The 13,120-nt window shown below is 46.7% G+C and overlaps 1 protein-coding gene across 3 annotated transcripts in view; it reads right to left on the reverse strand.

Annotated features, from left to right (window-relative positions):
• The window catches only part of Cpn1 (carboxypeptidase N subunit 1), a 28,110-nt gene that overhangs the window by 11,680 nt on the left and 3,310 nt on the right, over positions 1-13,120 (reverse strand). For 2 of the 3 annotated variants that reach the window (XM_075974161.1, XM_075974159.1), the window contains exons 2-4: positions 12,074-12,270; positions 4,937-5,092; positions 774-956 (exon numbers count right to left, since the gene is read on the reverse strand). In XM_075974161.1, coding sequence (XP_075830276.1) covers positions 774-956; positions 4,937-5,092; positions 12,074-12,270 — 536 coding nt within the window. The remainder of the gene's footprint in view (positions 1-773; positions 957-4,936; positions 5,093-12,073; positions 12,271-13,120) is intronic. The other variant, XM_075974160.1, reaches the window with a different exon arrangement.

Below are 13,120 nucleotides of genomic sequence, written 5' to 3' on the forward strand. Positions count from 1 at the left end.
GTTGTTTTTTTTTATATAATAGTAGACAAAATATTATTACTGGAAGAAAAATGTATTAATTTACTGCATAGCAAATTAGTGTCATTCTTTGTAATTCATTGATAAATTATAAACATTACTAATATTATCTATAGATACATTCATATTTTATGATTTAGTAAATTTTATTGCAAAAGATTCTGAATTTACAAAATATATTACGAATATATAACTCTCTATATTCATCTTTTAAAAAAGGTGTGTGTGTGTCTGTGCCTGTGAACGCAGTTGCTCTTGGAGACCAGACGTGTCGGCTCCCCTGGAAGTGGTTTTGAGCTAACAAACATGGATGCTAGGAACAGAACTGGGGTCTTCTACAAGAGTAGCAAGAACTCTTAGCTAAAGACCCATCTCTCCAGCCCCTGTTCTATTGTTTTGTATTATTAGTTAAATCTATTTTTCATTAAGATGGGCATATTATCATAAAGATGTAAATTAGATTCTCTCAAAATTCCTCTTTATTCCACTAACTCGTGGACAGTGGAATTAGCCTTCAGGCATACTGCCGTCTTTACATCACGGCAATTATAAAATGTCTTCCTTTTATCTAATTATTCCTAGATTTATGGCCTGTCACCCGAAATAAAATGTAACTTACTAGACAGCCCCTCCCAAGCAGACCCTGCTTTCTGTGACTGTCTGTGGACTTGTTACTATGGGTCCTGTGTCTCTGACTTGAATCTCCTATCCTGAGGCCCAATTTCCCTGCTGGCATGAGCTGCCATCCGGCATACCGTCTGGAAGAGCTGGTCATCTGGCGTGGGGGAATTGGAGGTACGGTGGGGACCTCGGAAACGATGATCAAGTGACTTGTCGTATGGGTAATTGGCCACCACAGCCCCGCCATGCAAATTGGCTGAGAGAACGAAATTTAGGGAACGAATCCACTGGATTACCGCCCGGGTCTCCGGTTCCACCTGTGAAGACGTGAGAGTTGGCAGCCAAGGTGTGGCTGAGTTGTCACACGGTCCTTTGGAGAAATTCTGTCAGGAAGAGGCTGGCAGGGAAAGTGAGTCTCACCCCTCGCCCCCAGATATGAAAACTGGGGCTCGGAAACTTTGACCTTGGTGATGATGATTTCAAAATAAAGCATAGGGGACCCCTTCCCAATGTGAGATGTGTGGATTACGATGCACGGACTAGGTGCAAAGGGAGCCTCCAGGGTAGTGAGACTTTTGCGCATACGACAGCGGTGGACACTTCCAGCATGTGCGCCCACACCCACAGACGCTGTAACACCAAGGGGAATCACTAGTGGGCCTGGAGATTGTAGATCCTGAGTGTTGGGGTCAGGTCAATGTAGGTGCAGAGACTGTAACTAACACACCACGATGCTGAAGGTGGGATCAGTGAAGGAACAGGAAGTGTACAGGAACTCTTTATATTTTTTTTTACTCACTTTTGGGAGAGGAGAGGAAGGAGAAAGGAAGGGAAGAGGGAGGAAGAAGGGGGAGGGGGAATGAGAGAGCAAAGGTTTCCCAGTTTATTCCGTGCAGCAGGGGCTGAGCTTCTTTGCAAAACATTTATGATTCTAATCATATAAACCACTTGCTTGAAGCAATGACTTTGGCCTCCTCTCCCAACACATCTGCCACACCATTTTAGTGACACTCTGGTCAGATCTACATTTCATAGACTAGACACACGAAGCTCTACTGAGTACCACTTTGCTAGTGACTGGCAGTATTAGGAAAACCTTGACTCCACTGACTCACAACACAAACAATCCAGTCGCCAGTGCTTTCCCTCCTCACAGACAGGCTTGTCTGGTGACCTCTTGGGGTCAATGAGTTAATGGCTCTTCTTAGACCAAAGGTCAGTTCTAAAGGTCCTGTCTTTCCAGTCCCCAAAGAGGTTGGCTGAAGAGAATTGAGTCTCACACAATCAGAATAGACACATCAGGTGGGAAGGGGGTGTCCTAGCAATGTTCGGTGATTACATCATTGTGCAAAGTCACGGAGTGAATTTACAGAAACTAACATGGCTACGTGACCAGGGATCACTGCTGTACACATGACCTATGTTGGAGAAATTGTCATTTTATGGCATATGGCTATAGGACTAAGAGCTCAGGGCCTTTGATGCACCCTTTCTTCTCGTTCCAAAAGGACAGCTTCCCGTCGTTCCTTTCCCTCGTGGAACACAGGAGAGCTCCTACTGTTACTTTTCTATTCTGAGTTAGGCAGAGGACTGAGTGGGAGGTTCATTATCTTGTCTTATACAGAGAAACAAGTTTAATAATCAAAACACAGGGCTGTAGAGACGGCTCAGCAGTTAAGAGCTCTTGCTGCTAGCACAGGACCCAAGTTGGGTTTCCAGCACTCATGTCAGGTCACAACCACCTGTAACTCCAGCTCCAGGGGACAGGATACCCTCTTTCTGGACTCTGGGAATACCTGTGGCTAATGTGTACACACCCTCACACAGATACATAGACCCCCACATAATTATAAATAGACAAATAAAGCTTTTAAAAATTCAGAGCATGGCTCATGACTATAATCAGTGGAGGCAGAGCTGGAGAAAGAGACATTCAAGGTCAACCTTATAAAAAAGTTTGAGGCCTGCCTAGGTTACATGATACCTTGGCTCAGAAAATAAAAAATTACCTATGATATTCTTCGGGCTAGATACACTGAATAGGACCATGTTATTTTTTTGTACTTACTTAACTGAGCCAAAATGACAGCTATAACCAGAAATCCAACATATCAATATGACTTTCGCATCATTTTCTAAAAAGATTATATTTTATTTTAAATTATGTGTGGGGGTATGTCCACAGGATGTGGGTCATCAGAAATTCCTGGAGTTGGAGGAATTTGCGAGCTGTCCGGTGTGGGAGCTCTGGAAGGATGGTGGGCACTTTTAACACCGAGCCATCTCTCCAGCCCCCATCGTTTTCAAGGGGAGAATATTGACCTTATCCACTCAGGAACGTTCCTCTCCCCAGTCTCTAGGCTTGGATATTCACAAATGGAGCGTTGGAACCATCCCACCCAGGAAAAAAGTCAGGGCTGGCAGGGATGCTCCGAGAATAGCGGTGGTTACTCCCACCCAGCAGCAGGACCACACGGGTGGACAGGAGGTCCACACCTTCATGTTACCTAGAGCTTGCCAAATGCTGTCTCCCATTGTGAGAGCAAGGGAAGCAAGGGGAGCTTTAAAATGCAAAGGGTCACATAGGAGAAACCATGAGTTAGACACCCTGAACCTCATTCTATAGCTAACATTGTGAATGTCTGATTCACCACCAGTAGGAGAAACTTGTCTATAGCATGCTGGAGCTTCCTGTCAGCAGTTCAGGATCAGCAGAAAGACTGTTGGGATATGAGTCAGAAGGTCTGTGTGTGTTCATGCAGATGGGTGTATTCATGAGGGTGTGTGTGAGTGTGTAGGGAGGACAGAGGTCGAAGTTGGGGGCCTTTCTTGTTCACTCTCCACCATACATTTATATTTTTTAAATTGTGCTTCTTTTGTGTGCACACGTGTGTGTGCATGGGCACATGTACACGGCAGCCTGATGTTGAGGTCAGATGACAACTTACAGGAGTCGGCTCTCTTCCACCATGTGGGTTCTGGGAATCAAACTCAGGTCTTCAGGCTTGGCAGAAGGAACTTTGCCCACTGGGCTGTCTCACGGGACCTAAACCTAGCTATCTGGCATGGTTCTGAATTCAAACTCAGGTCCTCATTCTTTAGGACAGGGACTTTACCAATTGAGTCATCTCCCTAACTCATGCCTAGGCTTTAATATTGACTGTTGTGGAATATTATTTTAAGATGTGTTACATTCATTTATGCTCTAGAGCATTGGTTTAATGATGCAAAGGTGTGTTGGATTCTTTCATGTTGCATTTGTTTAACTCTGTGAAACTGTGTTACTTTGCCTGCCTAAAACACCTGATTGGTCTAATAAAGAGCTGAACGGCCAATAGCAAGGCAAGAGAAAGAACAGCCAGGCTGGCAGGCAGAGAGAATAAATAGGAGGAGAAATCTGGGAAGAAAAGATTGGGAAGCATGAAATGAAGGAGAGAAGAACACCAGGTGCCAGCCACCCAGCTACACAGCAAGCCACGGAGTAAGAAGAAAAGAAAGATATACAGAAATAGAGAAAGGTAAAAGTCTAGAAGCAAAAGATAGATGGGGTAGTTTAAGTTAAAAAAGCTGGCAAGAAACAAGCCAAGCTAAGGCCAGCCTTTTATAAGTAAGAAAACATCTCCGTGTGATTTATTTGGGAACTGGGTGGTGGGTTCCCAGAGAGCAAAGAGTAAAATATCCCAACTCCAATTGATTCCTTCGATTATTAGCTATGTGAATTTAATTTGGGGCTCTAAACATAGTAACTGTCAAACAGGGCTAATGTTGGCTACTATTGCTTGTCACATTCATGGTCCAGTGCTATGGTGACCATACTGAAACAAGCTTGGGAAGAGCTCTGAGAACTCACCAAGTGCAGGCTTCTCCTCCTTTACCACCACCACTGCCAACCTGCACAGCCAGCGGGGACTTGCTGCCTGGAGGCTCTGTGCTGCCAGAGCGAAGAATCCAAAGAACCCTGACAGCTATTCTTCTACATAATTAACAAGGAGGGAGTTGATGCTTAATTCTTTTTTTAAAGATTTATTTTATTTATTATGTATACTATGTTCTGCCTGCATGTTTGCCTGAGGCCAGAAGAGGGCACAAGATCTCATTACAGATGGCTGTGAGCCACCATGTGGGTGCTGGGAATTGAACTCAGTACCTCTGGAAGAGCAGCCAGTGCTCTTAACCTCTAAGCCATCTCTCCAAACCTGATGCTTAATTCTCGATAGTTCTGTTGATGTGAAGAATGCTTAGCATCCTGCAAGCAACTCCAAGTGGCAATTTACTGGCGTCTGTTGCCATCTCCTACCTGACTTTTCCAGTTGTCTGGGAGGGGGAGGTGGTGGTTGGGGCCGCCATGCTTCTCGTTGTAGTAGAAGTAGGTGTTGAGGTCAGGGAAGTTGCGGTTCAGGTCCACTCCATTTGCATTGTTCCTACCAACCAGATACCCAGATGTGCTTGGGCCCTGGCAGAAATGAAGACAGGAAAGATGAGCATTTAAGACAGAATCCTGTATTTCAAGAGTGTGGTGTGACTTTTAAAGATACTAACTACATTAGCTACTTTTCAATTTCTGTGATGAAATACTATGACCAAAATCAATTTTTAAAAAAGGTTTTATTTTAGCTTACAATTCCAGAAAGAGAGAGAAATGGGGAGGAAGAGCGGGGAGAAAAGAGAAAGTGAGTTTATAATGGGCCAGAAAGCAGGGCATGGTTGACACACTACCATGACACACTACCATGACACAGGGCATGGTTGACACACTACCATGACACACTACCATGACACAGGGCATGGTTGACACACTACCATGACACACTACCATGACACAGGGCATGGTTGACACACTACCATGACACACTACCATGACACAGGGCATGGTTGACACGCTACCACGACACAGGGCATGGTTGACACGCTACCACGACACAGAGCATGGTTGACACGCTACCACGACACAGGGCATGGTTGATATGCTACCACGACACAGGGCATGGATAACATGCTACCATGACACAGAAAATTGTTGACACACTACCTAACTCGACTCGATTGACACACTACCATGACACAGGGCACGGTTGACATGCTACCATGACACAGGGCATGAATGACATGCTACCACGACACAGGGCATGGTTGACACGCTACCATGACACAGGGCATGGTTGACACGCTACCATGGCACAGGGCATGGATAACATGCTACCACGACACAGGGCATTGTTGACATGCTACCTAACTCGGCTCGATTGACACACTACCATGACACAGGGCACAGTTGACATGCTACCACGACACAGGGCATGAATGACATGCTACCATGACACAGGGCACGGTTGACATGCTACCACGACACAGGGCACGGTTGACATGCTACCACGACACAGGGCACGGTTGACATGCTACCATGACACACTACCACGACACAGGGCACGGTTGACACGCTACCACGACACAGAGCATGGATGACATGCTACCACGACACAGGGCATGAATGACATGCTACCACAACACAGGGCATGGATGACATGCTACCATGACACAGAGCATGGATGACATGCTACCACGACACAGGGCATGGATGACATGCTACCATGACACAGGGCACGGTTGACACGCTACCACGACACAGAGCATGGATGACATGCTACCATGACACAGGGCATGATAGCAGGAGCAGGAAATTGGCTGATCACGTTTAATCACACACAGGAAGCATTGGGAGAGAAGAGGAAAGAGCAAATCAATAAATCCTCAAAGCACACCGACAGTAACACACTTCCCTTAGCAGGACTCGACCTCCTAAAGGTTCCAAGCCCCTTCCCCCAAAAGCACCACCAAAGGGGGGACCAGGGGTTCCAATACGCGAGCCTATGGATGAGGATATGTCTCATTCAAGCCAACACACTAACTTAGTTTACGAAATGATGTACTATTATCGCCCTTCACATATCCAGCAACCCCCTTGAGTGGTTCAACTGTAGACCGCCATGAAGTTCTAGGGGATTCCAGGGAAGCTCTAGTGGGAGTGACTCCTAAGATTGCTTTACAGAATCGCGTGTTTTAAGAATGCAGCTCAATGCATTTTAGTTTGCGAGCAGAGTGAGGGAGACACCACCACAGTCAGTCATCCTGAAATCATAACTAGAATATTTGTGTATATCAAACAATAAACCTCATTCCCGGTCACAGCCGCTTCTTATTTTCACCCCGGTGCTAAAAAGCCATGTTCTGTTTCTGCGGATTTGTCTTTCTCTGTACATGTCATGTGTAGGTGCGATCATTCGTCACATGATCTGTCTTCGAGATTCACCCATGTAGCACCTACTGGGACTTCCCTCTTTTTAATTTTTCAGTAGTGTGGGTTCACTGAATTTTGATTACCCACCCAGCAGTGACACCGTATCTGTCAGTTTCTTAGGGCTGTTGTAACAAATGACCACAAAACCAGAGGCTGCTGAGGGCATCAATTCTCTCCGAGACCTGAAGGGTTAAGTTTAAAACCCAGGCATCAGTGTGGTCATACTCTCCGCAAGTTTTGTCCTTTCTAGTTACTGGCAGTCATAGGCAGTCCGGCAGTCCTTGTCTTTAAATTTTATTTATTATTGCGGGGGCACGCAGGGCACAGTGTGCCTCCTGAGGTCAAAGGACAACTTTGTGGAGTCAGTTCTCACCTTCCAAACCTTATGTCAGCTCCAGTGATTGAACTCAGGTCCCTACTCTTTCACAGCAAGTGACTTTTACCTGCTGAGACACTTTGTTGGCCCTGTCCCTAGCTTTCAGAAGCAAGATGTCTGCCAGGAAGTCTTGTTTCCTGCCTTTCTCTCTTCCCTCTGTGCTGGTTGGAAAGATCCCCATAAGGCTCTGGCCTCTGAATACTTAGTCCTCAGTTGGTGGCTGTTTGGGAAGTTTTAGGAGGCATGGCCTTGCTGGAGAAAGTGCTTCACTGGGGTGAGCTTTGAGATTTTCAAAAGACCCCCGCCATTCCCAGTGTCTCTCTGCCTTCTGCTCTCAGATCAGGATGTGAGCTCTCAGCTGTCCCTGCCACCGAGCCTTTGCTCTAGCATCATGGATTCCTAGGCTCCAAAACTGGAAGCCCTTCCATGCTTTCTTTCAGAAGTTGCCTTGGTTGTGGTGTTTTGTCCAAACAGAACAGTAGCTAGTACATCCATTCCCCAGTCCTTCCCTCCCGCCCTCCCTCATGAGACAAGGGCTTATGTATTCTTAAACTAGCTATACAGCAAGGATGACCGTGAGCTTTTGAGTCTGATCCTCCTGCCTGAATGCTGGGACCACAGGTGTGCAGCCCTCCTCCTGGTTTTGTTTCTCTTATAAGGGCATCGATAATACTGGCTTTTGATTATGATTGTCTAGATTCGTGCTTTGGTCAGGGAAGTGTGTTTTTGCAGGGGGTAGCCATCACCACAGAGACTTAGAACCAAAGTGCTAAGAATAAGTGACTGTTTGTTGATGACAGCCTTAGATGGGCCATCTGTCACCCTCCCAAGGCTCCAGGAACACCGTGGAAGAGGCGGAGGTGGAGCGTAAGAGGGCAGTGGAATGCTATCTCCCAGGCACGACGTGGCTGTTGAGTTAATGAGCTCACAGCAGCTGTGTGTGGACGACCTGTGCAAGAGTGGGCACTTCAAAACTCCCTAGACCCCACCCCTCTCTGATTTACAAGTAGTTAATGGTTGCTAGGGAGAAAGGGCTCCCAAGGCCCCGCCCCTCCCTGAAGAGCTATTGACAGTTAACGGATACTGGGGAGCTCTTCAGTGGCGCAGCCATAGTCAAATGCTCCAATAACTGACCTTTCATCCATGCTCACAAAAGCAACCTTAGTTAAACTCTGGGTCGCACGCAGGAGGTAGAAAGGACAACTTTATAAACATGCATGAAAATGTCACCAAGAAACCCTTATGCATATATAATTAACATATGCTAATGAAACCAAATTATGAAATACTAGGATTCTTTTCCTTTGAGTAGTCTTAAACTTCTTGATCCCTTAATTTCTCTGTTCATACTTCTGATTTTAGCTTTCTTGTTTATGTTTCCCCCACCGACTCACTCAGCCATTTAGTCAACTGCCATTCATTTACACACTGCCAACCCAGTGCCCTCAGACACTGAGGAAAGAGCTAAGTATGATATTACTCCAGCCTCCTAGGAATTCGCAGTCACTGGGGGAGCCAGACAAATGCATCAGTAAATACAGAGTGCTATAACAGAGATGCGTTAAAACCCCCATTAGGGCTGGGCTGCAGCTGGGGCTCAGTTGTTTCGGGTGCTTGTCTGGCATTCATGAAGTCCCCTGTTCGATCCCTGGCACCACAGAATACCACGGTGGCACGGGTTCAGAAATTCAAGGTCATGTTTTGCTGCACAGCAAGTTCAAGGCCAGCCTGAGCTATGTGAGATCCTGCTTCAGAGTGGGGGTAAAAGGTCTGTGCATGTGTGTGTGTGTATGTGGGAGAATCATTAGAACTGTTTTGTGTGTCCCTGGAGACGGGGACTAGTGTCCACTACAGTACTACAGACAAAATGGGTAAAGCTCAAATTCTTGCTTGTTCCTGGAAGTGAGGTGAATGAACCTCACTTCCTATTGGCAAGTCAGAGATGTCATTCAAATTTTCTTTAAGAATATTTATCAGCCAGGCGGTGGTGGCGCACGCCTTTAATCCCAGCACTCGGGAGGCAGAGACAGGCGGATCTCTGTGAGTTCGAGGCCAGCCTGGTCTACAAGAGCTAGTTCCAGGACAGGAACCAAAACCTACGGAGAAACCCTGTCTCGAAAAATCCAAAAAAAAAAAAAAAGAAAAGAAAAGAATATTTATCATTCTCGGCACTTCCCTTTTTACATGGGCATCCTGCTCACATGGGCATCCTGCTTACGTGTTTTAATCTTAGACTCACTGAAAACATTATGTTTTAAAAAGTTCTCTTAAGTTACCTCCATAATTTCTGTTCCATTTCAAACATTTCTCTGACTTTGAGCAGGGATTTTTCTCACTGCTTCTTGTTCTTAGCTGTGCAGCTCTTGACTGTCACTATTAGGAGCACTGGGCTTCATTGGTTGGTTCTGTGCACGACTGCTCATCAGGCTGGCAAAGGAGGGCTTTCTGGGCTACAGGTTGTGGTTGGTGTCAGAGTGTTAACTCAGTACGTGTGAAACTTCTGGATTTCATCTCCAGCAAAGTCCAAAAAAAGGAAGAGGATGAGAAAGAAAGGGAAATAGGAGGAGTGAGAGAGGAAGAACAGGAGGAAGAGGAAGAGCAAATCACTCAGCTGAAGGTTCCTAGGTTCCCATCAACAGAGCAAATGGTGTAATGGCTTGCTATCGCTAAAGTGGATGGTGGTGGAGCACAGCTTTAATCCCAGCACTTGGGAGGCAGAGGCAAGTGGATCTTTATGAGTTTGGGGCCAGCCTGGTCTACAGAGCAAGTTTCAGGACAGCCAGGGCTACACAGAGAAATCCTATCTCAAAAACCAACCAACCAACCGACCAACCAAATAAACAAACCATGGCAGCTTTTCACCTGGAGCTCAGAAGCCTGAACTGGGTGTCACAGTGAGGTGCCAGCAAGACTCTAAGGGACTCTTTCTCTGACTTCCACGGCTTCTAGGAACCCTTCACATTTTTAGGTTTATGGTTCTTTCTTCCATCTTCAGAGCTAGCTGCGAAACACCTGAAGTATTTCTTTCCTTCCCACCCCTACACTCCCTCTTCCACACTAATGCCCAGCGTGGCTGGGCTCCCTTAAGAGATCTAGTAATTTTGTGTCAAATGATTAGAGACCTCAGTTTTATCTGCAACCTTAATTCTCTCTACCCAAGCTATATAACGTTTTCATAGGTTTGGGGATTAGGATGTGAATCACCGGGGAGCCATTATTCCCCTTCCCTGCAAATGGCTAAGCATCTCCTGGGGCAGCCATGCAGATAATTTTTCTCTGCACAGAAGAGTCTGAGATCCTAGAGGGTCCTCTCTCAGAGTCAACCATGTTCAAGATCTCCTCCCTCTGACTAAGAACACACTGAGCAGGCAGGGAAGGGGCCACAGGGGATTTCTGTTCTCTTTTCCATCTTGTCTGTTGCAAGGATGTGGGCAGTGCTGAGTTGCTTCTCCGGCTTCCCTGCTGTATACAGAGAAAGCGAATGCAGGATGGGGCCAAACTGGAGTTCCCCTCTCCCCTTCTCTAGCTTTCTCCCTCCTCCGGAATGCAAGGCCCAGGCCTGACAGTGCTTCCCATGGGTTCTCTTTCTGTGTGTTCAGTCATTTCAGCAGAAACTGTGAGACTGAGTTAGCTTTGTGCTGGGCCAGCCTCTGGGTCTGGTAGGTACCTTATCTGTCTCCGCTCAACCAGCTTCCAGCAGGTTTAAAATACACTTCTAACTTAATCTTCCTTCCATAGATATTTAAATGCAGCTTTTTAAAGAACACATGTGCTGTGTGGACGGCAGCTAGATGCCTGGGCTTTTCTGCGACATTAGGGAGACTGAGCTGAGCTCTGGAACCCACATTTCAAAAACCCTTCCCCTGTTATTTTGACCCACAACCACAGCGCAGGGTTTAAAGGGAGCCGCGACAGCACACAGCATCTATGTTAGAAAATGAAGGGCAAGCCAGGAAGCGTGCTTCTGTGCATCTCACTGCAAGAACGACTCCAGAGTAAAGAATTGGAATGCCGAGCACCCCACTAGCAGAAGGCAGGCTCTGGAGAAACAGGTGCCAGGCCTAGTAACGCAGCTGTGACCCAGTCACCTCCTGAGTCAGGAGGGTCCTAAGCTTGAGACCTGCTTCATGAGTTCCGAGTCTAGCTCGGGGAATTTTTCAAGTTCCTGTCTCGGAATAAAAATTTCAAAAAGGTTTGGGAATACAGTTTGGTGGTGGAATATTTGGCTAGCTTGTTTAAAGCCTCAATAGGTTGCTTGCGGGGGTGGGGGGCAGGAATCATCTAGAATTAACCCCTTCCCAAGATCTGGCAAAAGTGTGTGCTTTTCTGCTAAAAGTACAGGAAGCTGGGTATTCGGTAACACCCTCTCCCATCTGCAGAATTTTACAGGTTATCTGGACTGGTGTAGGAAGCTGGAATTCAAGCAGAGCCCACAGTTACCACAAGCAAGGCATTTCAGGGATGTTAACGTTTTAACCTTTAGCTTCTGCCTTTCCCTGCACCCCAGCTATTTGTCTCCCTCCCTCCCTCTTTCTCTCCCCCATTTCTCCCTCTCTCTCCCCCATCTCTCCCTCTCTCTTCCCTCCCTCTCTCCATCTTCTATTTCTCCCCCTTCTCTCTCCCTCCCTCTCTCCCCCATCCGTTCCCACCCCCCCCCGCCTCTTTTTACTGATATTTACGAGAGGACATGGGACACACTGTCAACTGACCCATTTCCTAAGATGGCTTCAGTCTCTTCAATGCACCTCCCTTGGACTGCGTACCTGCGCGGCAGCCACCTCATAGCCGTCGGGGTTCATGGAAGGCAGGATATGAATGCGTGCGTCCTGGATGAGGCGCAGGATTCGCGGGTTCCGGTTCCTGAACTCCTCACAGAGGAACTCCGACAGCTGCAGTAGCAGCTCACGGCCCAGCACCTCATTCCCGTGCATGTTCCCCACGTACTTGACTTCCGGTTCCACTGGCAACAGAAACACAACCCAGCTCTTGAAGAGGCAGGCGGGTTCAAGGCCAACTTTGTCTAACTAATGAGTTCCAGACTAACCTGGGGACTCACAAGACTTTGTCTCACCCCACACCACCTTACTCCCTCCCAAAATAAAGGGAAAGAAAATCTCAGGCTTTCATTAGGTCGTTCCCAGCAACCCCTGTGCCCCTCATAAATTGCAATTGGAAAAACTATAGAAATCCAAGCCTGGAATAATAATGACCACCATTTATTGAATCCCAGTGTACTAACTTCATGTTCGTTATTGCTAACCTTCACAGAAAACTTGTGGAGTAGGTCTTTGAAGGGGGAACGTGTCAGATGGGGGGTGTTTGCAAATTTCATTAATGCTATTTCATTAATCTTTTGTCTTTTTTCTTTCACATCCTTTCTTTCCCTCCCTCCCTCTCTCTTCTTTCTTTTTTCTTTCTTCTTCTTTCCTTCCTTCCCTTCCCTCACTTCCCCTTCCCTCCTTCCTTCCTTCTTTCCTTCTTCCCTTCTCCTTCCTTTCTTCCTCCCTCCCTCCCTCCTTCCCTCCCTCCCTCCCTCCCTCATTCCCCACCTCCCTTCCTTTCTGCTTTCTTTCTTGTTTCTTGTCTGTTTGAAACAGGGCTCTCCATGTAGCCCAGACTGTCCTGGAACTTACTATGGAGACCAGGCCAGCCTCACAGAGATCCTCCTGCCTCTGCTTCCAAGTGCTGGGAAGAAAGGCGTGCAGCGCCGCTCCCCGCCTCTTTCTCATATTTCTTTCTTAGAAGAAAATGTTTGTGATAGTAAAGAGCAGGCCTTTGTCTTTGGTAAAATAAAAGTTGGAAAATCTACT

This window comes from Microtus pennsylvanicus, chromosome 5 (genome assembly GCF_037038515.1).
Source record: "Microtus pennsylvanicus isolate mMicPen1 chromosome 5, mMicPen1.hap1, whole genome shotgun sequence".
Taxonomy (NCBI): domain Eukaryota; kingdom Metazoa; phylum Chordata; class Mammalia; order Rodentia; family Cricetidae; genus Microtus; species Microtus pennsylvanicus.